General features: G+C 39.7%; 1 protein-coding gene across 13 annotated transcripts in view; it reads right to left on the reverse strand.

The window, feature by feature from the left end:
• Positions 1-4,255: 4,255 nt before the first annotated feature.
• LOC119901736 (supervillin-like) overlaps positions 4,256-25,994 on the reverse strand; it is a 51,616-nt gene continuing 29,877 nt past the window's right edge. For 7 of the 13 annotated variants that reach the window (XM_038717370.1, XM_038717363.1, XM_038717368.1 and 4 more), the window contains 24 exons: positions 23,535-23,667; positions 22,089-22,145; positions 20,924-21,001; positions 19,713-19,860; positions 18,915-19,010; positions 18,523-18,603; positions 18,194-18,371; positions 17,905-18,083; positions 17,474-17,629; positions 16,699-16,835; positions 15,988-16,135; positions 15,665-15,810; positions 13,735-13,910; positions 13,110-13,260; positions 12,507-12,786; positions 11,971-12,122; positions 10,407-10,512; positions 9,880-10,087; positions 9,595-9,728; positions 9,096-9,251; positions 8,821-8,964; positions 8,180-8,301; positions 7,792-7,947; positions 4,256-5,191 (listed from right to left, as the gene is read on the reverse strand). In XM_038717370.1, coding sequence (XP_038573298.1) covers positions 5,105-5,191; positions 7,792-7,947; positions 8,180-8,301; positions 8,821-8,964; positions 9,096-9,251; positions 9,595-9,728; positions 9,880-10,087; positions 10,407-10,512; positions 11,971-12,122; positions 12,507-12,786; positions 13,110-13,260; positions 13,735-13,910; positions 15,665-15,810; positions 15,988-16,135; positions 16,699-16,835; positions 17,474-17,629; positions 17,905-18,083; positions 18,194-18,371; positions 18,523-18,603; positions 18,915-19,010; positions 19,713-19,860; positions 20,924-21,001; positions 22,089-22,145; positions 23,535-23,667 — 3,409 coding nt within the window. In that variant the 3' untranslated portion in view covers positions 4,256-5,104. Of the gene's footprint in view, positions 5,192-7,098; positions 7,121-7,791; positions 7,948-8,179; positions 8,302-8,820; positions 8,965-9,095; positions 9,252-9,594; positions 9,729-9,879; positions 10,088-10,406; positions 10,513-11,970; positions 12,123-12,506; positions 12,787-13,109; positions 13,261-13,734; positions 13,911-15,664; positions 15,811-15,987; positions 16,136-16,698; positions 16,836-17,473; positions 17,630-17,904; positions 18,084-18,193; positions 18,372-18,522; positions 18,604-18,914; positions 19,011-19,712; positions 19,861-20,923; positions 21,002-22,088; positions 22,146-23,534; positions 23,668-25,994 lie in introns of all 13 variants that reach the window. The other 6 variants (XM_038717373.1, XM_038717369.1, XM_038717365.1 and 3 more) reach the window with 5 other exon arrangements.

Below are 25,994 nucleotides of genomic sequence, written 5' to 3' on the forward strand. Positions count from 1 at the left end.
CTGGCCAGCCTGCAGTCCAGACCTGTCTCCCATTGAAAATGTGTGGCGCATTATGATGCGTAAAATACGACAACGGAGACCCCGGACTGTTGAGCAACTGAAGTTGTACATCAAGCAAGAATGGGAAAGAATTCCACCCACAAAGCTTCAACAATTAGGGTCCTCAGTTCCCACACGCTTATTGAGTGTTGTTAAAAGGAAAGGTGATGTAACGCAGAGGTAAACCCCTGTCCCAGCTTTTTTGTGTTGCAGGCCTCTCTTAGTTAGACAGATTATTGATCTTTTTTGTGTTGCAGGCATCAAATTCAAAGTGAGTGAATATTTGCAAAATACAGTAAAGTTTATCAGTTTGAACATTAAATATCTTGTCTTTGTGGTGTATTCAATTGAACATAGGTTGAAAAGGATTGTATTCTGTATCTGTATCATACACAACGTCCAAACTTCATTGGAACTGGGGTTGTAGTTAGTCTAAGATGTTAAGATGATGAGGTTTTGGGTCATCTGCCTTCCTTCTTCCTCATAGAAGTCTGAAAGTATCATCACATGCTCCACTGTTTATTGCTCACAGCACTCACAACTGCCTGAATTATGTTGAATAATGGACTACTTAATCCAGTGTGTTCAAATCGAAGTCTTGACAGGATTGTCTCATCTCTCCTGTTCCTCCCTGCACATCTCACTCATCCCACTTTCCTCTGAACTCTGAAAAACCATTTTCAAACTCATCTGCCACTTCATTTCCTTTGATACCAGCATGTGTGGTACTACCCATAAAATAGGACTGTAAGACCTATCATTTGAATTCTGAATGACTGAATGACTGTTCTGTATACTGGCTAGTGATGAACTTGAGTCTGAACAAATGATTGCTTGGTCCCATATCCTCTATCCACTGCATTGCAAGAATTTCTCCTGTGTAAACTGATAATTCATCACTGATTCTTTTCACTATTCTTATGTAAAACTGTCGAACAACAAGAGTGACTCCTATTTTATTAATCAAACTCTTTGAAACATCTGTGTAGATCTGGACATAACTGTGGTAACTGTCAATATACTATGCCTGTATGGTGTCTGAATTCAAACTAAACTCGCTATCCTTGTTCTTCTTTTCTAAAAATGTAAAGTCTACCGTGGTGTCAGGAAGCAAAGTGGTATTGCCAGCAATGGTACTGTTGGACAAATCACTGTCCACCCAAAGCTTTTTGTCTCCCTCCTCTTAACAAACTGTTGTGAACAGCTGCTGCTGTTAAATAAAGCTCAGTGCAACTTGACACTTTGGCCGACAGAGGGCACCCATCTGTCAAAATCAGTGGTGGGTGATTTACTCAAGTATAGTAATTAAGCTCCCTTCTGAGGTACTTGTACTTGAGTATTTCCATTTTCTGCTACTTTATACTTCTACTCCACTACTATTCAGAGGGAAATACTGCAACCTTTTACTCTTTCATGATACAAAATATAGTCCACACATAAATTTTGATATTGTTATATCAATAAGACGGTACTGATCCCAAGGGGGAAACATTTATAAGCGATCCAACAGTATATAGTAATAATATATATAAATACAATAAAACTAGTTCCACATTTACCAACTGCAACATTAAATCATTAATACATCAGTAATCAGATAACATAATATACAGTAAATTATTCTGAAATGGGACTTTTTCTAAAACGAGTACCTTTACTTTTGGTACTTTAAGTATATTTTGATGTTATTACTTTTGTTGGCCTACTTTTAGTAACATTTTAAATGCATGACTGTTATGTAAAGATCTGAGTAGCCTACGTCTTTCACCACCGCAGAGATCTAGACAGTACGATAGTATATGTGATGGGGTTGTTGCGCATCTTGCATGGTGTTTGATCCTTTGTTCAATAAAATATAATTAATGATCAAACAAACAATTCTTTGCTGCATTAAAATAAGTAGATAATCAAAAAGGAATGCTCTAAGTTTGGAACTACAGGTCCCATAATGCCTTGAGGGATGTGAAATGGAAGTATAATGTTGCCATGGAGTTTGTGGATTGACTACAACCTTTTTTACATTTAGGCAAATCGACACCCTTAAAAGTATGCTAAATTAGCTATTAGCAGCACCTGTTTGCAGTGTACCCACAGATGTATACACAACTATCACTGCATTACTTAGAAACTGAAGAAAACTTAAAAACGTGATGATTCTCAGGCAAGTTCTAGTGTTAAAAGGAGCACTCATGTAAGCCACTCATCATGTTTGTGTGTTCAGATTTGTTCAGACCCCTAGAAGGAGTACAATTGTTTATGCAAATTCCAACAATTGACTCCCTGTTGTTTTTACACCTGCATGTCCCTTTCACCAGCACGTCTGCCTCTCGTCTCTTCTCATCTTATACCTTTGGGATGAACTGAAATGCTGATTGTGAGCCAGCCCAGGCCTCATCACCCAACATCAGTGTTGGACCTCACTAATGCTTTTGCGGCTGAACGGGAGCAAATCTCTGCAGCCAGGTTACAAAATCTGGCGTAAAGCCTGAAACTACAGTAGAGGAGTGGAGGCTGTTGTATGAGAATATTAATACCCATGGTTTGAGGTGTAATGTTTCGGTGTCCACGTACGTTGGACCATATACAGGTGCTGGTCATATATATATATAGAATATCATCAAAAAGTTGATTTATTTCAGTAATTCTATTCAAAAAGTGAAACTTGGATATTATATTCATTCATTACACACAGACTGATATATTTCAAATGTTTATTTCATTTAATTGTGATGATTAAAACTGGCAACTAATGAAAATCCCAAATTCAGTATCTCTGAAAATTAGAATATTACTTAAGACCAATACAAAAAAAGGATTTTTAGAAATGTTGGCCAACTGAAAAGTATGAACATGAAAAGTACGAGCATGTACAGCACTCAATACTTAGTTGGGGCTCCTTTTGCCTGAATTACTGCAGCAATGCGGCGTGGCATGGAGTCGATCAGTCTGTGGCACTGCTCAGGTTTTATGAGAGCCCAGGTTGCTCTGATAGTGGCCTTCAGCTCTTCTGCATTGTTGGGTCTGGTGTATCGCATCTTCCTCTTCACAATACCCCATAGATTTTCTATAGGGTTAAGGTCAGGCGAGTTTGCTGGCCAATTAAGAACAGGGATACCATGGTCCTTAAACCAGGTACTCGTAGCTTTGGCACTGTGTGCAGGTGCCAAGTCCTGTTGGAAAATGAAATCTGCATCTCCATAAAGCTGGTCAGCAGCAGGAAGCATGAAGTGCTCTAAAACTTCCTGGTAGACGGCTGCGTTGACCTTGGACCTCAGAAAACACAGTGGACCAACACCAGCAGATGACATGGCACCCCAAACCATCACTGACTGTGGAAACTTTACACTGGACTTCAAGCAACGTGGATTCTGTGCCTCTCCTCTCTTCCTCCAGACTCTGGGACCTTGATTTCCAAAGGAAATGCAAAATTAACTTTCATCAGAGAACATAACTTTGGACCACTCAGCAGCAGTCCAGTCCTTTTTGTCTTTAGCCCAGGCGAGACGCTTCTGACGCTGTGCCTTGCTCAAGAGTGGCTTGACACAAGGAATGCGACAGCTGAAACCCATGTCTTGCATACGTCTGTGCGTGGTGGTTCTTGAAGCACTGACTCCAGCTGCAGTCCACTCTTTTGGAATCTCCCCCACATTTTTGCATGGGTTTTGTTTCACAATCCTCTCCAGGGTGCGGTTATCCCTATTGCTTGTACACTTTTTTCCCCTTTGCCTCTCTATTAATGTGCTTGGACACAGAGCTCTGAACAGCCAGCCTCTTTAGCAATGACCTTTTGTGTCTTGCCCTCCTTGTGCAAGGTGTCAATGGTCGTCTTTTGGGCGGCTGTCAAGTCAGCAGTCTTCCCCATGATTGTGTAGCCTACAGAACTAGACTGAGAGACCATTTAAAGGCCTTTGTAGGTGTTTTGAGTTATTTAGCTGATTAGAGTGTGGCACCAGGTGTCTTCAATATTGAACCTTTTCACAATATTCTAATTTTCTGAGATACTGATTTTGGGGTTTTCATTAGTTTTCAGTTATAATCATCAAAATTAAAAGAATGAACACTTGAAATATATCAGTCTGTGTGCAATGAATGTATACATTATACAAGTTTCACTTTTTGAATGGAATTAATGAAATAAATAAACTTTTTGATGATATTCTAATATATGATCAGCACCTGTAGTGTTTATCTTTAGGAGACACAGAATGACTCATGGTTTGAGTTTAGCATTACTGTGATTTAATTCCCTATGTCTGATATCACAAAGAAAGTCTTTAAAAATGCAGACTAGAATTTCTGTATATAAACTGTACACAAAAAGCAAGGCACTATACATTCAGAATCATCAAGCTGTTGCTTCTCCTTCTCGTAAAAGTCAAACCTTTAAATTACAACTCTTACATCTCTCCTCTCAGGAGCTCAGTAAGTCAGAGTCACTTAAGCAAGTTTAACACAGTCGAGCAATATAAGTTACCTACGTGGCCTGATAGCACCCAGACACTGTAGACGAAAAAAAAAAAAGAGACAACTTTCCTCACAACAACTGACGTGACAGGATTTGTTTTTACATAGATACAAAGTTACAAACGCACCTACACACACATTTACACAAATAAACATTACACGCACGCGTACAAACATTATATACAGTCGCGCACACATACATACACAACCATAGCATGGCACTCTGAGTGTGCCCTAGTGTGCACATTTTCTTTCGCAAAGTCCATTAGCGGTGTTTTTAGTGTTTGGAGGAGACTCCAAATACACACAAATACCATGTATGAACCAAAGCAATGTGTTTTTTTTTACCTTCTCTTAAACCATTTTAATTTTGTTATGTAATGACAAAGTTGAAAGGTAAAACATGACTATAAGCAAGGCGAGTGCATGTCCGGTCTCATCCTTCATGCACGTTTTCTTCATGTTCAGACATTTGTAATTTCTGTCCCAATGACCTCACATGTTACCACCTACAAACAGATTTACGTGACATTTCCGGTGTCTTCATCTCAACTGTCCACTTTTTATCCGCTTCGCGCGCCATCTTCGGTGAAAAACTTCCTTAAAACAGTCCTTTGGCCTTCTTTAAGTTCACTTGCTTCCACCCTGGTAAACTTTCGTATTCCTCTCTCTTCATTTCCAAAGCTTTCTGCAATTGGTTAAAAGAAACAGATGCAGTTCATTAATCAGGCAGATAATGAAACAGGAAATTCAACAGGGTCTTCGTTGAATTTCAAATACTGTTTCAAAGGGAAGTATTGGTGTTGTTCCTATCAGTAGTAGTGGAGCCATTGGTCATTGTAGCTACAGACCAAAATGACACAAAAAAATCCAATTTTATGATCTGTAGAAAGATCATTTTTCAAATTTATGCTTTAAACCATGTCTGAATGTTTCAAGATGTCAACGGTACATCTACACCAGGAAATCATATTGTCAGATATGTTGGATCAAAAACTCAAAAAGAAATATTACCCCACAAAGGTACTGAAACATGTTAAATAAAATTAGTGAAAGTAATTTCTTGGTTCTTTCACAGTTAGTTGTTGATGAATAGAGAAGAAATTTTCAAATTAAACCGCACCATAAGACGTTTTAGGACAAAAGTAAAGCATTATCTTGTACATTTTGTACTTACATACATATTTTTGGCATACATGTCTTAATTCACTGTGTCTATAATAATATAGTTGATGTTTGGTCAGTACTGGACTATATGACAGCCAACACAGTGCCATCATGTTAAAAATGTATCTAGTGCTCTGTGGCTTGTTAATTTGGACCGAATCCTCAGCAAACCAATTCAGTGTTAAAAGGGCAGCTCAGCTCCTTCAGTGTTTTCATGCCTCCATTTTGTGCTCCACAGACAGACAGTGAGTCAGACTGCAGTGTAGCTGATGGTGAATCACAAGTGCATTTATTTGAACGAGAGGAAAGAGTCTCATGTGGAAGGTGTGTGTGTGGGAGAAGAGTAGCAGCAGCAGAGAGTGTGCAGGAGTGTGGTGTAGTCGAAGGTGTTGAGTACAGACACCATTTCAAGAGGAGAAAAGAGCAACAATGGCTGCACAATTTAATGTCTCAGTTATCACAATAGTATAAATTTGACAAAAGTGTTTCAGCACCTAATTCCTTAAAAACCTCAGTTGTTCATATTAAGGACATTTGTTGAAAACTGTTGAATCTAAGGTTATTATTGAGGGTTACATGGAAGCCAATTTCTGCCAGAAAAAAAAGATTAAAATAAGACATTTTCAAAATAAAATGTCTCTTAGTAACTGAAAATTGTGAGATAAGGACAACTTTGGTTTTAATAGGGCTGCAACTATTGTTTTCGTTACCAATTAATCGGCCACTTATTTTCCCAATCTATTGCTTTATCGTTTTGTCTATAAAAGGTCACACAATAGTGAAAAATCCTTAATTTCCAAGAGCCCAAAGTGAAGTCTTGACCGACCAACACTCAATCCAAAAAGTATTTGACTTAAAATTACAGAGAGCTGAAAGCAGCGAATCATCATGCTAGAGAAGCTGGAACCAAACAATTAATAAATTATTATCAAAATAGATACATTTGCTGATACATTTCCTGCCAACTAACTAATAAATTAATATAACTTACTAGATAATTTACATTAACATTATATAAATACATACATTTTGACTCCCAAAAGTAAACGCTGCCCTCCTACAGGAGTTTCTTTCTCTTTTTTTCCCTTGCAGTAAGGGATCTATGTTTGGGTTATGTGTCATTTTATATTTGTTCATCTGCTGTGTAAAAAGGCTGGAGTATTAAATCCTCTGTGACTGCAGCTGATAAACCGGACGTGAGTGCTTGATTTGTTTAACCAAATGATCAGGATGATCTTTTCAGATTAAATTGTGCAGCCGAGCGCAAAACTTTCCTCCTCAACCAGCACCACACTTGTGTGAGTGAAAAAGGAGTGACTCAGAGTTTTCAAATCCCCATAAAGAAAAAACAACAACACAGTGCTGACGTGCTCGAGAGAAGAAGACGGTGGCCAAATGCTGATGAATCAAATGAGTGGCTCTTCTTACCTGTTTCCACCTACAACTTGGTCTGTAAAGTGAGAGTTAGATGGAGTTAGGATGGATGATATAAAAGAGGTGTTGTGTTAATCTAGTATATATTTAGAGGAAAAATCCACCTTTGAATAGCCTTACTATTTTATACATAAACTATGATCTATTTCAACAAATAGATTTGTGATGAACTGTTTGCTTTATATCAGTCCACCTGAGTAGCCTCCAGAGCTGGACAGCAGCTCAGTTAGCTATAAAAATACACCCATGAAGTAATAAACTGTCAGGCAGACAGTATTACTAACAGAAATGTGTCACAGTTTTAAATATCCTACAGCAGATTGTTCTTTTTAAAGATAATGATGGGACTCCAACATTTACCCTTGAACCTCAAACCGCACCACATCTCCTTGTTCATCATGCTCTAATTTATCTTGAGTAATAAACAAACGTTCAGTGTAAACCGTGCTGTGTAAGTGTCAGCTGAAGTTTTTAATGCAAAACATAAATTGGATTTCAACTCAGTTGAACCTCAGTTGTAGTTAGCCTCTTAAAATAACCAAAATATCACAAAAAGTCTGATCAAGGGAGGGAAACAGGCTCTCTAAAAAGGGATTTTTATTTTTAACCCTGCCCCCCCAACATGATAAACAATAAATACTTTTTAAAGATGTGATTTTGTGCCAAAGTGTTTGTGGGTTTACTGACTTCAAAGTCCTGGTCGGACAGGTAGATCTCCAGGCGGAGCGGGTCGACTCCCTCCGGGAGCGGCCGGGCCTGCAGCTGTGCCAGAGGGAAGGTGTTCTGACAGAGCCGGGCCAACACGTCCTCCACCAGGATGATCTGGTTACACACCTCCGCCTCCTGCAGCCAGAACAGAGGACACTGAATGAACATTTGGACAATTAGTTTACGCGTGTGTGTGTGCGAGAGAAGATGTGTGTGGAAATATCTGAAGTGAAGAAAGAGGCCATGCATTTTATTTTGATAAAGTACAGTAGAATAAAATAAACATGACTGACGGCTGCTTACTGATATCATAATTATACGATATAAATGAGAACACTGTAATTCCACCAATGTGTGTGTTGCTGACCCTCTCGGTGATCTCAGCCACGTCCTCTCTGTGCTCCCAGCTGGGAAACATGTTGGTGAAGGTGAGCGGCTCCAGACCGGCATGGATCAGATACGACTTCTGAGGCTTCTTCTCGTTCTTCTCTGGAAGAGAAAATCATCACAATAATTTTGACCTCTAGTTATGAAAATTCCTGACATGATGAAAATTTGCACCAAAATATCTAAATATTGCCACTTAGGTATGGCGTGGCACCTTTTTATTTTACAATTTAATAATATAAAATATTTCATATATTTTTAATAGATCCAGGTAGAGTGTTGTGAACACTTTACCAGAGTTGAAGTCACAGTAAATAAAAAATACTTTCTTGTGAAAAGTTTCCACCATCACTTCTTGGCATACTGGTAATTATACCAAGTTTAACATGCAAAGCCAAAATATTATTTTCCCCCTCTAGCTCCCACACCCAAAAAGTCATGTACAGTATATATTGAAAACCTGCAACTACACACAAGTAGCAACATGGTGAAATAGTGCATTTATTGGGTGTTCTTTTGTTACTAGGATTTATAATATTCTAATATAATAATAATAATACATTAGTGCAGCTATCACCTGTCATTCACTAAAGCATTATCTTTATTGACCATCGCCCTAACCTTTGCAGTACTGCAGCACGGTCTCCATCGCACACTTTCTGTCTGCGTCCCAGCGGATACGAGCCGAGCCGGTGCTCTCACTGTCCTGAGGCCACCAGCCCTGCCACAGGTAAACCTCATGGAAGTTATCCACCAGGAACAGCGCTGTCGGGGAGAGAAATAATTATATCACTATGGAATATGTGTGAAGTTGTAGGTGTGTAACGTTAAAGCAAAGAACAGTCCTTTCTTCATCGTGGAGTATTCACTACTATAAGTTTATGTCCAGGCCCTACCAGGTTGTGGTGCGTTGTACAGGTCTTCCTGCAGGAATGGCAGTGAGCTGACCAGGTCTGGAGCTCTGGACGGATGGGAGAACTCAGTCGCCATAAACTCTCCAGATGTGCTGCTCAGCTGGAACAGCCGTGGGGTGAAGTTGAATTTACCTGGATCTAAAAAAAAAAAATCAGATAACAACATTAAGCAATGATGGATTTGAAACCTTTGTCTTGTCTTGTTAAATTTAAACAAGAAGCTGTTCGTAGTGGTACTTTATCTTAGGGATACTGTTGGCACTAGGATACAGGCTTTTCAAAGGGTCTGACCACCATAACCAATTTTAAGAGCCAAAACATAGTGTCAAGTTCACAATACATGATCCCTCCCGTTTCTGGCAAAAGCTAAATGTACTAGCTGTGAGCTCTGAGGTGAGGCGTTATGTCTAACTGAGAGCCAGAGAGTAGATGTACAAGTGTAAATCATTAAGCAAACAGAAAACATAGGCACAGACTGTACCTTGTAGCATACAGTCATAGGCCTTCCTGTCTTTCCTCCCCAGTGCCTCCCAGAAGCCCGGAGGCTCCACTCCCTCATCACACTCATGGATGGTCACCTTGCTGCTGCTGTGGAGACCCGCCTCCAGTGGACACCTGACAGAAGCAAGAAGAAAACCCGAATTCACTGCATGTGCAAGATTATTTATCATGGCAGCAAAGAACACCCACCATTGACCATTTTATCCGGTGCTGATTCATTGGGTAACATCTTGAAAGGCATCCAAATTTCAGCATAAAAACTCACTGTTCTTTGATCTTGAGCGCGGCCGTGTTTCCCACACTGCGAGTGTGTAGCTGCGTCTTGCAGCCGTGCCAAAGGTAGATGATGGCCTTGTTGACGTTGAGCAGGATCATGGAGGCTCTGGAGCGCAGGCTGCTGCAGTGACACGCCACCTCCAGCAGGTGGCCCTCCACCGGCACCTCGCCCCGCACACAGTACAGACGCCACTCGCCTGGACACAGACGAGCAGATGGAGTGATAAGAAAGGTGTCATTTATGGCTGCGCAGAAAACACTTACATGACATACATAAAACTAACAACCTCTTAGGCATTCAAGCAAACATGATTTGCAGATCCTATTCTGTTTAAGAAAAACTACTGTCCTGGTAAAAATAGTAAATAATCAGCATCATAAAGGCAGCAGTGAACAACTGTGCCTTGCAGACAAAAATGTCAGGGACCTTTTAAATCAGGCATAACAGGAAAATATATACACTCACTATAAAAAAATAAATAGAATACAAAGCAGTTGAAATGTTAAAATGTTTACTCTGAGTGTTCTCCTCCTCCTCCTCCCTCTTGCCAGCGTGGACGATCATCCCTCCGTTGAAGCACTGCAGGAAACATGGAGGCTCCTTTTCTTGCTGCACCTGAACCTGTAACACACAGACACAGGAAACCAGTTATGAAAGATTCTGCTAATGCAAACCAAACACTACTTTAATGACCAGAGGTGGACAAAGTACACAGATCCTGTACTTGAGTAAAAGTACTAAGTTGCTAAATATTACTCCACTAAAAGTAGTGTTCAATTTAAATTTCTACTTGAGTCAAAGTATCGAAAGTAAAAAGTACTCTTAGTATGATTATGTTTGTCAGGGGCTGCTGACATAACAAACAGAATTTCAATTTACTTTCAAATTTATTAAACAATGGCATTCATTATAAACAGGTTGCTCTTTCAATAATAATTCAAGTTGCTCTTATGTGTGTGTTATCAGTGGTGGATGAAGTATTCAGATCTTTTACTTAAGTAAAAGTACTAATACCACACTGTAAAATTACTCTGTTGCAAGTAAAAGTCCTGCAAAATGTTACTAAAGTAAAATAATGTAGCCTTAGCCTTAGAAAATGTACTTAAAGTATTAAAAGTAAAAGTACACACTGCAGAAATGTAATTTGTGTCTGTTGATTATTTTCTCCATTATTTGATTCTCGAAGATGTGAAAGCCCAAAGTGACACCTTCACAAAGCTTGCTTTGTCTAAAAAACAGTACAAAGCTCAAAATTATTACAAATAAATTAAAGTAATTAAAAGGAAAAGCAGCAAATCTTCACATCTGTGAAGGTGGAACCATGGAAAATGTCTCCAACGATGGAAGTTGTTGCCAGTTCATTTCAATGTCAATCTAATAAACGTTTCAGCATAGTTTAATTTATCTGCATATGTCTTCATGTTTTCTGTATAAAAATCTTAATTTGTAAAGTAATTACTACCTAAAGCTGTCAAATAAATGTAGTGAAGTAAAAAGTACAATATTTCCCTCTGAGAAGTAGTGGAGTAGAAGCAGGAGCAGAAGAAAGTGGATGTACTTCTGTCCACCACTGCTACGTACACCATATACAGCAGTATGCCCAAAGACTATCAGGAACCTGCAGCAACCAACATTAGGAAACATCAGAATATCATTCATTAACTTGCCTAGCATTGATGTAAAAAGATAAGTTTTTTTTCCCCACACTCTGTAATATGAGGGTTATTGTGTTATAGAGGGGGTCTGGTGGTTTTCTACATCTTCTTCTCAGTGTATAGTTTCTCCCCTTCCAGATTTCAACACTTCTGTCCAATCCTGTTCTTACATTAGTTGAGCAAATGAAAAGAAACACAAGAAAAGATTCTGAAAAATGTCTGTTTTGGCAAACTGACCACATCACAGTAGATAATGCTGATATTGCATGGCTGCTGGGCGTAAACGTTCCTGTAATTTAAAGGTATGATGAAAATTGTTGTTTTTACACTAGAAACCAATTAATGGCTACATTCGACTTTGTGTTAGATTTATGTTAGTTTTTGTTTTGATGACGTGGCTGGTGAGAAGCCTTGTCTGCTGTACCTGTGCTCCTCTTTCCTCATCCAGCTCCACAGTCATCAGCGCTGATGTTCCTTTCTCGCTGACGGTGGAGTGTCGACCCTGCCAGAAGAAGTAGCAGCATTTCTCCTTCCCCGGCCCGCTACTCCTCGCCTCAGGGTTCTGCCTACGACCAACTGGGAGACACATACACAAAACAAAATGAACAAAGTATTCTCCCTGTGCAAAACATGAAAAACTACGAAATCTTAAACTTAAGGCTTGTAAAAATGCCCAGCTGTAGTTACTGATATACCAGGGTCAAATACTGCTTGCATGTACTTTTACAGTGTGTGGGGTGATACGCAGTTGTGATTTGCAACAATAAATTTCATTACATTTAGATACAAAAGAATATTTTAATATATTCATCTCACACGTTGAATTAGTGCAGGCGTCTTTAAAATGTAATGCTTTTGAATTAATGTTCAATGCATTTTTTCCTGTTTGATAGAGGTTATCTGCTAGTAAACACAGGTGTTTATAAGTGAGTGTAAATACCAGAGTCCGCAGTGACTAACCTGAGGTGCTGACCATGTACTTCCACTTGACCACGTAGGCGTCTCCCTCATGGAACTGGCCGATGCTCTGGCGTGGCAGACGGCTGTAGTCGAACTCCAGGATGTGCCAGACGTCCACTGACACTGTGCTGATCTCCTGAATCCTCATGTGGTCCTCGGTCTCCACCGGGCCGTAGCCACGGCCGACATTTACCCCGTCCAAGATGGTGGAAATGGTCGACTGGAGCAAGGGCAGCATCATGGTGGCGTCGTAAGGCCGGCATTCTCGCCCCGGGGCCTCCTGAGAGAGAAAAGGGGCAAAAATTTCAAGAAGTGATAACGACAACTTTCATCCTGATCTAACAGGCAAAATATTATTTTACAATGCACTCAAATACAAATGTGCTCATTCTTCTCTATGATACTTTGTACAGCTTCCACACAATGTGCTCTCTCACTCTTGTTTTGGTTCCAGTGTGTAACTAAAGGTTCATGGTAACATTAACTGAGACTGAGTTTGAGCCATAGTCCAACAGATAAACAGCTGGGAATACGTATGAAGACTCTTTGACATGTGTGACCTGTGTTGCAATTATCCTCATCAAACAAGTGTGGGTCTCGCACCTTCTGCTCTGGTATGAGCTCGCCGCCCTCCTTTGAGGTTGGCGTCTTTGGCGTCTCGGTCCAGTCCATGAACTTCTCCTTGAACAAGATCGTCTCGTTGTGCTCTGTCAGCCTGCCGAATATCGCCCAATCAGGACGGCCCTGGCCCTTCCTGTCAATGAACGCAGACACAGACACAAAGAGAAGGAGAAAAGATTAAACATTGCGCTATGCTACATCAAAGACACCATGCTCATTACAGTCTAGTGAATGTGAATATGCATGTGTAATTATAAATGAGTGTATTTTATGTGCGCTATTGTTTTTCAGATACATCGCTGTGGAGAAACCATAGTGACAATAGTGGCAATTATATAGGGCAAGCTAAGGGAAGGTAAAAAAGTAAATGTGTTTGTGTCTTTTGCTCATTTATTTATTTATTTTTTTGGACAATTTCTCCATTCTTGACTTCTTCAGAAGACAATCTGAGCATTAAGACTTGTTTGTATGGCTAAGGTTAAGTTTCATGTTGGGGGGGAGGGGGGATGTTTTATAGTAAGGAATGTCCTGACCTTCAGAAACTGACTGCAAGCGAATAACAATTATTATTATTACTTATGGCAAGTGATATGTGTGTGTTTCCCACCTGGGTATGAGTGTATTGCAGCCTCCTGGGTCCAGCGGGTTGATGTCACAGCAGGTGTAGTCAAACATCCCGTTCCAAAGGTGTTTGGCGAGCTGGAAGGCCACTTTCCTCTGGGCCAGAGTCACCTCTTTACCGTGCCACACATACACCTCACTGCCAAAGTCAAACACCAACACCTGCAGCATGCAGGGCACAACAACAGAAACAATGGGAAAGCAGAGGTGAGTCATCTTTTGTCTGTCCAAATTAACACTACACACCAGGGTTGGGTATCGTTTAAAAGTTTATGATACCAGTACCAAAACCAGTACCCTTAAAGTGATACCGATACCAATAGAGTACTTCATTCGATACCTTGCATAAAATGCCACCTGTTGAAGCCATAGTAGTTGATTGGTAGTCTATTATTATTTTTATTGTTGTTATGGACAAGCAAGGTTATCCATTTTATTTTTTCTTGTTTCAAATAACTGCTACATAAAAGTATTGGAAAACTGTATCAGATTTGATTTTCTTAATTAGTTCATCATCACGGGTAGTAGGCTATCATACGGGGAAAGTTTTTTTATATTAGAATGAAAGAGGAGTGAAATAGTTTAGTGACCAAATAAGTTGTGGCAAATGAATTTAAGGTATTTTTTTGATACGCCTCGATCAATAAACTGAATTGAAAGATCTCCGCGAGTGTTTTTACCTTTAGCGGTGACAAACCTCCAAAAACGACAGTCACAAGTATAAAATGATAAGGAGTTAAACAAGTCACTTCACTACACTAAAGACGCAAACAGAGGAAAAGAGAGGCTGCACGTCCAGCTGATCAAACCAACTCCACCTGAATTGATGTGATGGAACATAGCGATCGATCAGTGACAAGTGATGTGAATAGCAAATAAAAACATTCAGAGAAGTGTTAAATGATACCAGAAGCCGGAAAGCCAAGCTTGTGGTGATAAACTAAAGGCGTGCTCCTCTCTGTCTTTCTGTGTGTTGTTTGTGTGTTTGGCTGCAAGCAAAACCATACAAATAGCAACTTTTTTCCGCGATCTGGATACAAAAAGTTGGAGACATTTCGATTCTACTCGATACTGGACTGTTGCGGTCTATACCATAAAGATATCGAGTAGATACCCATCCTTACTACACACCAGTTTTATCTTTAATAAATGCCCCACCAAGCAACATATGGACAATGGTAATTAGTAAGAAGGTCTCTTCTAGTTTTTAAACCCATCTACAGTATATTACATGTATGTGATATGTGCATGTAATACCATTAGAAATAATAGTAATTCAAAAAATCAAAAAAAAATTTCAACATTAAAGAAAGAAATCACAACAAACTACATTGTTCCGACCTCAACTAGTACAACCACAGTAGAAGACAGTTTAGACAAAATTTGTATAGACTGTACAATGATCCATTATTTATATGCAAAAAAAAGCAATGGAGCTGCAGTGCACTCCTTGGTCTGAGCCCATGTCCTGAACCCATATCTTCAGCAGCAGTGCACAGATGGATGTAGGAGGTGCTTGCCATGGCACCTGCTGTTGCTAGGCAACAAATTAAAACCAGCTTGAAGCAAAGAGCTCCTCTTAATATGTGTATTATAAATATTGATATTCAGAGCTTGGTGCCTCAGCAGAAAAGGCCACTGTCAGATACTCTTGCACTTAATTATATTACAGCATGATGAAAGTTGCATAGTGTTGATGCTGCAGTACTTTCTGGTGTAATGAGGCTATTGGCAACAGAAAAACTGCATCCAGGGTCAGTCAAAGGACAGCTGAAATCAAAGCTGAACAGTGCAACTTAAAAGACATCACTCTTACAGTATAAACGCTTACAGCACGTCCTTTCCATTCAATTATAAAAACAAGACAGCAAAGGATGTTGAGAGGCTTTTGTGGTACCACGAAAAGTCCCACTGACCTCCGTGGACGCCAGCAGAGAGGTGCGAGGGACCTTCCCCCACTCGTCATCGTCAGGAACCAGTTTGTCATCCAGCAGTCTGAAGATACAGTTGGTTTCCACAATGGCATTCTCAAACTGCTCATCCTGCTCTGGTGGACCCGCCGCTATGACACAATTATACAGAGATATAATGTGCCATATATCAGAGTAACTGTCTGCATGCATCAAAGATCACCCAGAGAAAACAACAGTGGTAACAGGGTATCTGTCCACTAATTGTAACACAATCCAACAACCTAAACTTTCTTGTCAAATCTGAGTGTTAGGGGTTCATGTCTTACGTTGGTAAGCAGTCTGTCCTCCTAAGATTGTCCAGAACTGCTGGGTATCTGGACCCTGTGGGTTGACCCCTTCCTCGATGGTCTGCACCTGGTTCGCTCTGCAGCCCATGTCCTTCTTCGTCTGGATGAAGGTGGCCAAATCTATCGCCTACGGGCAAGAAACAAAGATCTGTTTTTTGGCCTTTAAAAGTGTCTCATGCTCTCATGTTGACTTTGATGTTTAAACAACGAGGACATATGACTTTTCCTGACTGATCCAGGAATTGTGAAGTGACCTCTACAACATCCTGCTTCACATTTATGGACAACATCTGAGAAAATGTACAACTTAACTGCTGAGTCAGAAACTGAATACAAAGCAAGCTTACTGTGAAGAATCTTTGTTGTTTTGTGCATAAAATAATAATGAAATGAGTAAACAGCACTGAACGAGGAGGCGGAGCAGACAAACAAATGTTTATTGGAAAGTGTCTAGACAGACATCCTTCGGAGAAATAGCCTGAAAGCATGTATTTGATGAGCAGCGCAGATGGGTATATGTGCCAGTGTGTGTGTGTGTGTGTGTGTGTGTGTGTGCGCACGCAGGAAATGGAAAGAGGCGGAATCACCAATGACTCATCATTGTTCAAACTCCAATATTACAACAGCCTTGATGCTGCACACCCAAAACTCTTAAGGCGTCATCTGTAATAACACATGTACAGCGCTCACCTTAGCCTTCTCGATGACATTTGAGAACTCTCCTATCCAGACGACGCAGTGCTCTGGAGTGACCAACAGGAAACAGTCGCCGCTGTTCAGTGATGACGCTCTCGGCTCCACTAATCTGGTCTGAACGTGACGACGACCTGGAGGTAATGCAGTCAACTTTATTAATTTGCTGTGTTATACCTCTCAGTTCCTGGAACAAATCAGTTCTTATCCGATTATAAACAAAGTTAATTGTTAATATAAAAAAGTTAATTTAGGGTAGCTAAGCATTTGGGAAATACGCTGATTTGCTTTCTGGTAGAGATGAGAAGATTCACTCTAAATGTAAGGCTACAGCCAGCAGCCAGTTATCTTAGCATAACAGAGGGGAAAAGCTAGCCTTGCTCTGTGTGAAGGTAACAAAATCTGCCTACCAGCACCTCTAGTTCACTAATTAACATGTTACATCTTTTTTGTTTTAAAAAAACAACAATTTGCTTTTTTATCGGTGGTTATGTGCCAAACTATTTCTTGGCTAGGAGCAGTGATTTCCGGGCATCTGCCCAGCAACTGTTCCTAGTCAATGTTTCATAATCCTAGTTTATTCTATTCCTACTTTTCTTTCCCTAAAAACACTAAATTAATATAATCATATACAGACTTTCAGTGGACACTTCTGTTTGGCATAAGCCCCGGCTGTAATTAAAGCTTAATATCCACTACCAGTCTAAATACTGCAGAAGATGATAAAACCAAACACACAATAGAGCTCAGCACAGTCTCAAAGGGTTTTTACCTTTGATCTGCATCAGCATGGGGTTCTTGTACGGCACAGCACTGTTGTTTGACATCTGATCAGAGATATTGACACTGCGCAGACTCACGCTGCTGAAGTTTTCTTTACTGGCCAGACCTGCCAGAGCAGCCTCAGAATACTCCGAGGTTTTATTCACTGGAATGGGAAAGAGTACACATTTATAAAAGTATAGACCTACAGGGGGTAGAAAAATAAATTCTTCATTAAAGTTTAAAGACACTAAATCCCTACTGTAAACACTGCTAGAAGTGGGTCACATGAGCCGGCATTAGTACTGTTTAATAGTATAAACAAAGAGGTGGAGATGGATGTAGTTTTGTAGGCTGTAAACAATTATAATGTTGCCAATTTTCCACTGGGATTTTGGACTACATAAACACAAATACATGAACACATGCTGTCTTCCTTACACTCCTTCTTCTCGGCCTTCATTCTCTTGCTCTCCAGCTGCGCCACATTCAGCCTCTGCTCGGTGTACTCGTGTCTGATGTCTTCTCTGGCTGCGAGCATCTTCAGAGGGTTTCTGGACGACTGGACGTTCCTGGATGGACGCACAGACCGCTTATGCTGCACCATGGCCGACGTCAACCTGGAAAAGGAGAAAACCATATAGGCATCCATGCAGGTGTTGTATGACATGTATGTGTTCTGTGCAGCCCTCCACTACAGCCGTCATTAGAAGCTTTATAATTTTCTTACTTGGGACCCTGAGAACCAAAGATGGTGTCAAAATCCTCACTGATCTCGATCCTGGTGGGCATGCGTGGAAATTCAGAAACGCGTCTGTAGAACTTTGAGAAGATTTCATCATCCAGCTTCATCACTTCCTTCACTGCCTTCTCGGTCACTGTTATGGTGGTTTCCTGCAGACCTGCCACTGATCAACAAAGAAAAACAGAACAGAAACTAGATTAGCCTCTAATTTAATATATAACATTGATACACAACTTGCAATTTGCAGAAATATGACACAAAACATTGCTTAAAATATCACCTAATGAGCTTAAAGGCAGTGAGGAAGTACAAACCTTTGCTATTCAGACGTCCCAAGAAGCTCTCCAACTTGTCTAGTTTCTTATCCGATTCCATGTTTGGTCTGGCCTCAATTTCTATAAATGAAATAATTCACTAATGATGACCATAAATGCTCTTTAACCAACTAAACATGTTAATATTTAGGTTTTTCATTTTGATTGTTCAATTACTGCATTTGTCATATGTTTTTTCTTGTGTGTTGTTGATGAAATTGACTTTGTATGTATGTATTGGGCAGTGCATATTTAATATAATAATTTTAAAAGTGCAAGTTCACAACAACAAATTCATTCCATTCAGGTTTAAACCACACTGGTTGATAAAATCCTGCGACTGGGAATTCCTCAGCTGATGTGATGACACAGGACTTGCAAATCTGTCTCACCCTCTTGTGGTTTGTTGACAGCAGGCGTGCTGCTCTTGAGTTTGGTGGAGACCGGTGACAGGATGGGACTGATAACTGAGGAGGAGGCTGCCAGTCCTGCGGACAGAAATTCACACCAGATAGGGCAAAATATATGACACTGTGGCGAGATAACATGCTGTACAGGTATATTTCAATCTTTATTGTTACTTACTTTTAATTATATATATTTAAACGCACAGTGGAGATTTAGTCATGTTGTATTCAAACTCGAAACATAATAACTTTACCACCTATTTTATTAAATTCAGAAATATTATTAATAAATATATGAAAATATTATCAATTTGTAAAAATAGATCAAATCACAGCATGTTTAAATGTTGTGCTTATATTCAGCTCTCAGATTAGGTGTCTCTTTTGAAATTGCCCTATGCAACTTCACACGTTAGCAGCACTTGATGCAGAAGAAAGAATCTGAATTTTGACAATCCGAAAATCATTTAACGTGACCTAAAGCTACTTCTGAAACATCCACACACGCAGAAGTTGTTTGATAGGAGACAGAAGACACTTTTGTATTCCACACTTAAGTTTCTACTACCACTTGTGCACAAAAAGTTTTCCTTAAATGATCATACTGGGCTTCAAAATCTAACACTGGGAAACACACCTAACTTGCAGATAATGAAAGTACATTGGGGACAATGTCTGTTTTGTTTAAGGTGTATTTTTGCAAACAAATCATCCCCATTGGTATTTCTAAATAGAGAACACCTCAGTGAAGATGGGTGGATAATAGCAGGTTTGTGCACTGACCTTTCTTGACCATACGTGCAGCCACGGTGTACTGGGTGGAGTCATTGGCTGCTCCTTTGCCCTTTGTCTTCCAGGCATCCTCGCGGATCGAGATCATCTGTTTTCTCTCCTCAATGGTCATCTTGGCCTCGATATCCTCTCCCACCTTCTGGACAGGAAATCAGACGTAAAATGATGAAAGATTATTGAGTTAAAGCGCCAGGTCTTGCATGCAAAGCAATAAATTAAAAGGCGTTTTCAGTCATGTTGGAGTTATATTCTTTTCAGAGCTGCATTAGGGCTGGGCGATATGGCCTAAAAATAAAATCTCCGATTTTATTTACTTTAATTCAATTTACGATTTTTTCCGATTTCCCCCCCTACTTAAGGAAAGCAATAAGGTTTGTTGGTCAGTGCGGCTTTGTTCATCGCGGAGAGACTGGCATTTTTCATATTCGGCTGGATGTCTCTGTTTCAGGTGTTGGAATAGGTTTGTGGTGCTGCTGCCTTTCACTGCGATAGGCTTTAGGCAAATGTTGCAGCGTGGTGTCTGTTGTTCCACATCTGTCGCAGCAAACCCATACCAGTTCCAAACAACAGATGACTTTATTCCTTTCTTGGGAACAAACTTCCCGCTCTCACCGGTAGCCATTTTGTCGCTTGCTGTTGCTGTTTAGTGTATGATGTTGTCGCTATGGGAAACGAACACTACGGAAACCCCGGGGAGCCAAAAATGTGCTATTACACAAAAACTCGATTTACTTATTTTTTAAATCGCCCGCAACAAAAAATTCGAATTAATTCATTCAATCGATTTTTCGCCCAGGCCTAAGCTGCATTAAAACTTAAAATGTGATCATGGAGCCAAACCAAAACTCTTCCAGACACCACAGGATCAACCAAGATTGAGAAAACTAAATCACATCTCAAATGGCTTCACTACAACTTAATGTGACTCTACACTTCCCTTAGGAGCAATTATCATGTAGCCACAGTGTCAAACCAAGCAGATATAAAAAGATTTGATGCACTCAAGCATACTAGGTGCATGTCCTTTCTAGCCTGTATAATCTACTTTATTCCACTGCAGAAGTGATGGCTTTACATCGAGCTGTACTCATGCAGTCAGAATCAAATAAATCTCAACAGCAACCAGTAGCTGCAAACGAAGCAGAAAAGATAAGACTCCAGAACATGCAGCGCATTCGAGCGTGCCGAGTGCACGTTCTTACCTGACTGTGATGGTCAATATACTGACACTTTTGACCAAGGGAGATAGGAGGAGAAAAGGTGGAAGAGAAAACAGGTTCCTGAGGATGTAGAGGAGGATGGAAAAGTGAAAGAAAGTAAAGGAGGAAATGGAAGGGAAAATGACGAGCATGCAGATGAAGGAAGATCAACGTGGGATGTAAAGAAGAGAAGCCAAGAAACTGGGAATGCCACATGACAACTACGAAGGTTACTCACTATTCTTCAGGCCTAAAAGTTATGTACGCAATGATTTTTGTACAAAATGAACAAAACTTTATCATAAATTTAAACATGTTTTGGGAACATACATGCACAATGTTTATGAGTGTGTTATCTTTAAGAAATTACAAAATCATTTCAAAAGTACAACAAATTGCTTGTGATTTAAAAGACTATGAATCCCTAAATACAAAATGTACATAAAATCATTAAAGGCCATTGAATACAACATTAATGTTTCCTGTTAGTAACAAAGCAGCAAACTGCAAGAGCTTGTTAAAGGCACAGAAAGTCCCATATTAAATTTCCAGTGCAGTGAAAACACAGCTTAAATCTTAAAGGTGTATCAAGTAAGTACTTTTCTCCCACTGAATCACTGAGCCTTAGTATAATACAGCACTGACTGAATTAATTTTAAACTTGAAGACATCCTGTTCTCAAGCAACAACATTTGTATTCTTATGAATTCAATCTTTTATGAAACTGTATTTTTTTCAGCAACTGTAAAAGTATATAGCCCATCACATATAATAAAATATATGGCCATAAAGGTTTATTTTGACACTGAAGGTTAATCTCAGTCATCCAGGTGTTACAACGTCTGGAGAAAGTAGAATTTATATTATTGAACAACAGTTTTAATTGAAGTAACTGATTTACTATTCCTCAGACAAGTTCACTTTAAAGTCAACTGATGAATGCGCCTTTAAGACAGAATCAGCATTAAGAAAGCTTAGAAAAGTTTCAGCATCAGCAACTTTCCAACTACCCTCCCTCCATTTCCATAGAATCACAGACTGCAAGTGAAGAGCACCCAAAGACCCACAGATTCAGGAGAAGCAATCACCCTCACACAAAGTCCACACAAAGCTGTGATTGGATAACAGAGGTCCTACATGAAGCTGATTGGCCGCCAACAGATCTTACCCACAGCTGTTCAGACACAGACACAGCGGAGTACTCTTGAACGACCACCCCTTCCTCCTGAGGGGTTAAACACAGGGGAAATACTGGGTCAGAGGGGATGGGGGGTGTTGGCTATTGTTGCTTTAATGGGTTTAGGGCTGAGACCGCCTGGAAGATTACCATCCAGGGTTTAAATAGGCAGTTTCGCCCAACAGAATACTAATGCGAAGTAGATGAGCTGCAGGAAAAAGTGTAAATCCTAAAATTAGAGGTTCTTTGAGCTTCTAAATTTAATTCCAGTTCCTGTTTAAACCAATAAATACATATCAGAGATTCTTAAACCATTTTCTTTTGTCAAATGAGCCTTTAAAGTCATTACTGAAACTTCGCCTGGAGCTTACCCAAATCTGATCTTAAAAAAAGGAGAATGAATTCCCAAAACCCCATGCCAGGCTGCTAATTCTACTAGCAGACTGTCCCATATGCTTCCTGGTTTACAGCCTATGGGGGCTGCAAGCTGCACTGTTCTGGACCACTTGGTCCAAACAACAGATGGACTAAAGGGGGAAATGGAAGGAGCACTTAGCTAAAAGAGAGGGGACAAGAGCTGGCATGGTAACCATGGAGGATGGTGGGGGGGTGAAATGTGGCACTTATGTTTACTCTGGCTACTTTGGTAAAGCTGCTAAACCATTATACCCAGATGTGTAACAATTTTGGTAAATGTATGCATTTAAAAAAAAAATCTAGCACTCTAGCACTCAGTGAAATTTTTAATTAATTTCAACATTCCTTTTAATTATGGTAAAATAGAACCCGCTGTATTGCAGAGATTTCAGGGATCTCTAGTAAATACAGATTTACAGTGGAATCCTTTAGAGCAAACAACACAAATGCTTTAAAATACAGTAAAATCATAAGTAAATAAAAGTTGTAATGTGAAAATTATACCAGCCATATTCAAATTGTCTCATTTAAGTGATAACATAATAACACGTAGAGCACCCTGTATGATCCTGTGTACTTGTTGAGACAGGTGTTACTGCTGCGGACACTGTGCACACCTGAGCTCATAGTTATTCCCAGGTTGGTGGGCTGCTTTGTTATCAGTGATGCAAATGTCTCCAATCCAAAACTAAAAGTTACATCAGAGGTTGGGACAAGCACACATTTGTTTTGCTGATTGTGCTGTTTGCTATAATGGACATTGCTGTGAATGAAATAATCCAGAAAAAGGGAAGTACTGAGATGATATGAATTAAAGACCAGTTTAGAGGATATTAGGGGTCACAGATTATATTGATTGAGCTAAACAAAGTCTACATTGTAACACAAATTTTCCATATAGGCTACAGATGTTATGTTGATGTTATGTGTGTGACAGTGTAACCTTCTGGTTAATGTGGGTGTGAAAATGATTTATGATGATGAATTTCTATTATAGGCTGGTGTGCAAATCAGACTGACCTTCTTCTCACAGGTCTGCTCTGTCTCCCATAGCTGAGCCTGCTGATCGGTGGACGCCACCTGAACCGCTTCCTGTTTCTTGTTGATCCTGTTCCTCCAGTCCTCCTCACCACTCTTCTTCAGAAGTGCCACTCTGACATAAAACAAAAACTAAATTTCAATAAGAGCATTAGGTACGAGAGGTAACCTGACATAATGAAAAACAGGCTGATAACCAAACTGATTTATACAATTTGTTCTTGATTACACATCAACACATCACAAACTCGTGTTGCGCAGCCAATCATTGCTCAAACACACATTCTGTTTCAAAGATTCACAAGATACAAAATACTGTATGCTGGGCTGAGTTTGGGAGCATGTAGCACTGGGTCACTCAGTGAAAACATCATATTGTATACACATATGTATATAATACATCTATTGCGCATGTACAGATTCTCACAAAAGTAAGTACAGTACACCGCTAACAAACAATAGCAATCTTCTTATAGCCTAGGCCCTCTTTATGACGAGCAACCATTCTTTTTTTCAGATCCTCAGAGAGCCATGAGGTGCCATGTTGAACTTCCAGTGACCAGTATGAGGGAGTGTGAGAGCGATAACACCAAATTGAACACACTTGCTCCCCATTCACACCTGAGACCTTGTAACACTAACGAGTCACATGACAACGAGGAAGAAAAATGGCTAATTTGGACATTTTCACTTAGGGGTGGACTCACTTTTGTTGCCAGCGGTTTAGACATTAATGGCTGCGTGATGTGTTATTTTGAGGGGACAGCAAATTCACACTGTTATACAAGCTGTACACTCACTACTTTACATTGTAGCAAAGTGTCATTTCTTCAGTGTTGTCACATGAAAAGATAAAATCAAATATCTACAAAAATGTTAGGGTTGTACTCACTTTTGTGAAATACTGTATATACACATCTATTTGTTGTATATATTTTTGCTATCTTATTTTATTTTATTTTTACTACATTCGCTTGTGCTGCTGCGTTAAATTGAATCTCATCCTTGACATTTCTGTAGTTGTGTATTATTTATTGAAATGCCATCTGTCTCATAATGTCTAATAAACTAAGCTAAGCTAAAACAAAAGATGTTTTTCCAACCTTAAAGCAACTTCAGGTGAAAAAAGTGGGATAACCGGATTTTCAGAGGTTTAAATTCTGCACTACAATACTGTTTTCGATTACAGGGTGATGTTCATCATCATCATGATGTTGATGATGATGATAATTTCCATAAACGACAAAAGAAATCCTTCAAGGATGAAAAACGAGGTCAGAGATTTCTGCTGTGCAGACAGAAAACGTGACTTAAAAAGGGTGTATAAAGCAATGGAGGGTGGGGGTAACAGAAAGTATGTCATCATCTCTGCAGCTTGAATGTTGACAGGGCAGAAATGAGGGCATTAGGAGGAATCTGCTAAATCTCCGAGGATTTGTCCCGTCTACACAGCTCTCTGCTGGCTGGGAGGAGAAACACAGTGTTGCTAAAAATGAATCTCTCACCACCATTAATGTAGTAGGGTGGAACAAACCTGTATGCTGCAAGGACATGCTTACAGTGACTTCTCCCTGATTCTGTCAAACACTGTAAATTTATGAGGCACTGGCTTTTGACCTGGCTAGCAAAAAATCGCTATCAGTGTCTGATCTGTGCTGACAACTCGGAATGTGTAAATCCTTTGTGAATGGATTCAAAGTGTGCCTTGTGTCTGCAGCTTTGTTTTTCTTAACAGGCTATTATTGGAGACCTGGTTTCCATTTGACAATTTAAAGCCGAGTGAGAGCCTCTGTGATAGCAATAGGTGTGTGTATCAAATGACACCCGACGAGAATAACTGGTTGGTTTGTCTGTGCTACAATGTCTCTCATACCTTGCACGACTGCTGAACATCTGTGCAAAATTGTGGCTCTTTATTTGCTCTTAGATGTTTGACGGGTTCCAAAATTGGACATTTATCAATGAGGTTGTTTTTACATCAAAGCTTTTCATACATTTTTTTAGCACCTCAAACCATTTTTATATTGACAATGTTTTGCGGAACGTCAAACGTTAACGTGTGTTCTCCACACCTCATTAGTATGCCCAGTGTCTTTCTCTCTATTTATCCTCCCAACAAACACACACTGCACAAGCCAGAGCACTGATACAAGTTAAAAAAAACAACTGAGGGAGAGACAAAGAGAGCATAGAGGAGAGAATGGATGAGCATAAAAACTGAAACTGAAACTATAACCTGTTCTGTATTTAATTCAAAAGTCAGTTAGTACAACAAAAAAATACAGACGGACCTCTAGAGTAGTGTCCTCACACAGATGGTTACCTTGCATAGAAATTACACATTACACATTCCAGAGCTGCTTTACACTGTCCAAATGTGGTCACCCAGTGAGATATAATAACAGACTTATCAGAAAACTACACCTGTTTAAAATTATTAAT

The sequence above is a fragment of the Micropterus salmoides genome, unplaced genomic scaffold (assembly GCF_014851395.1).
Source record: "Micropterus salmoides isolate LMB-PRFRI ecotype aquatic unplaced genomic scaffold, ASM1485139v1 Ms_hic_scaffold_14, whole genome shotgun sequence".
NCBI classification, from domain to species: Eukaryota; Metazoa; Chordata; class Actinopteri; order Centrarchiformes; family Centrarchidae; genus Micropterus; species Micropterus salmoides.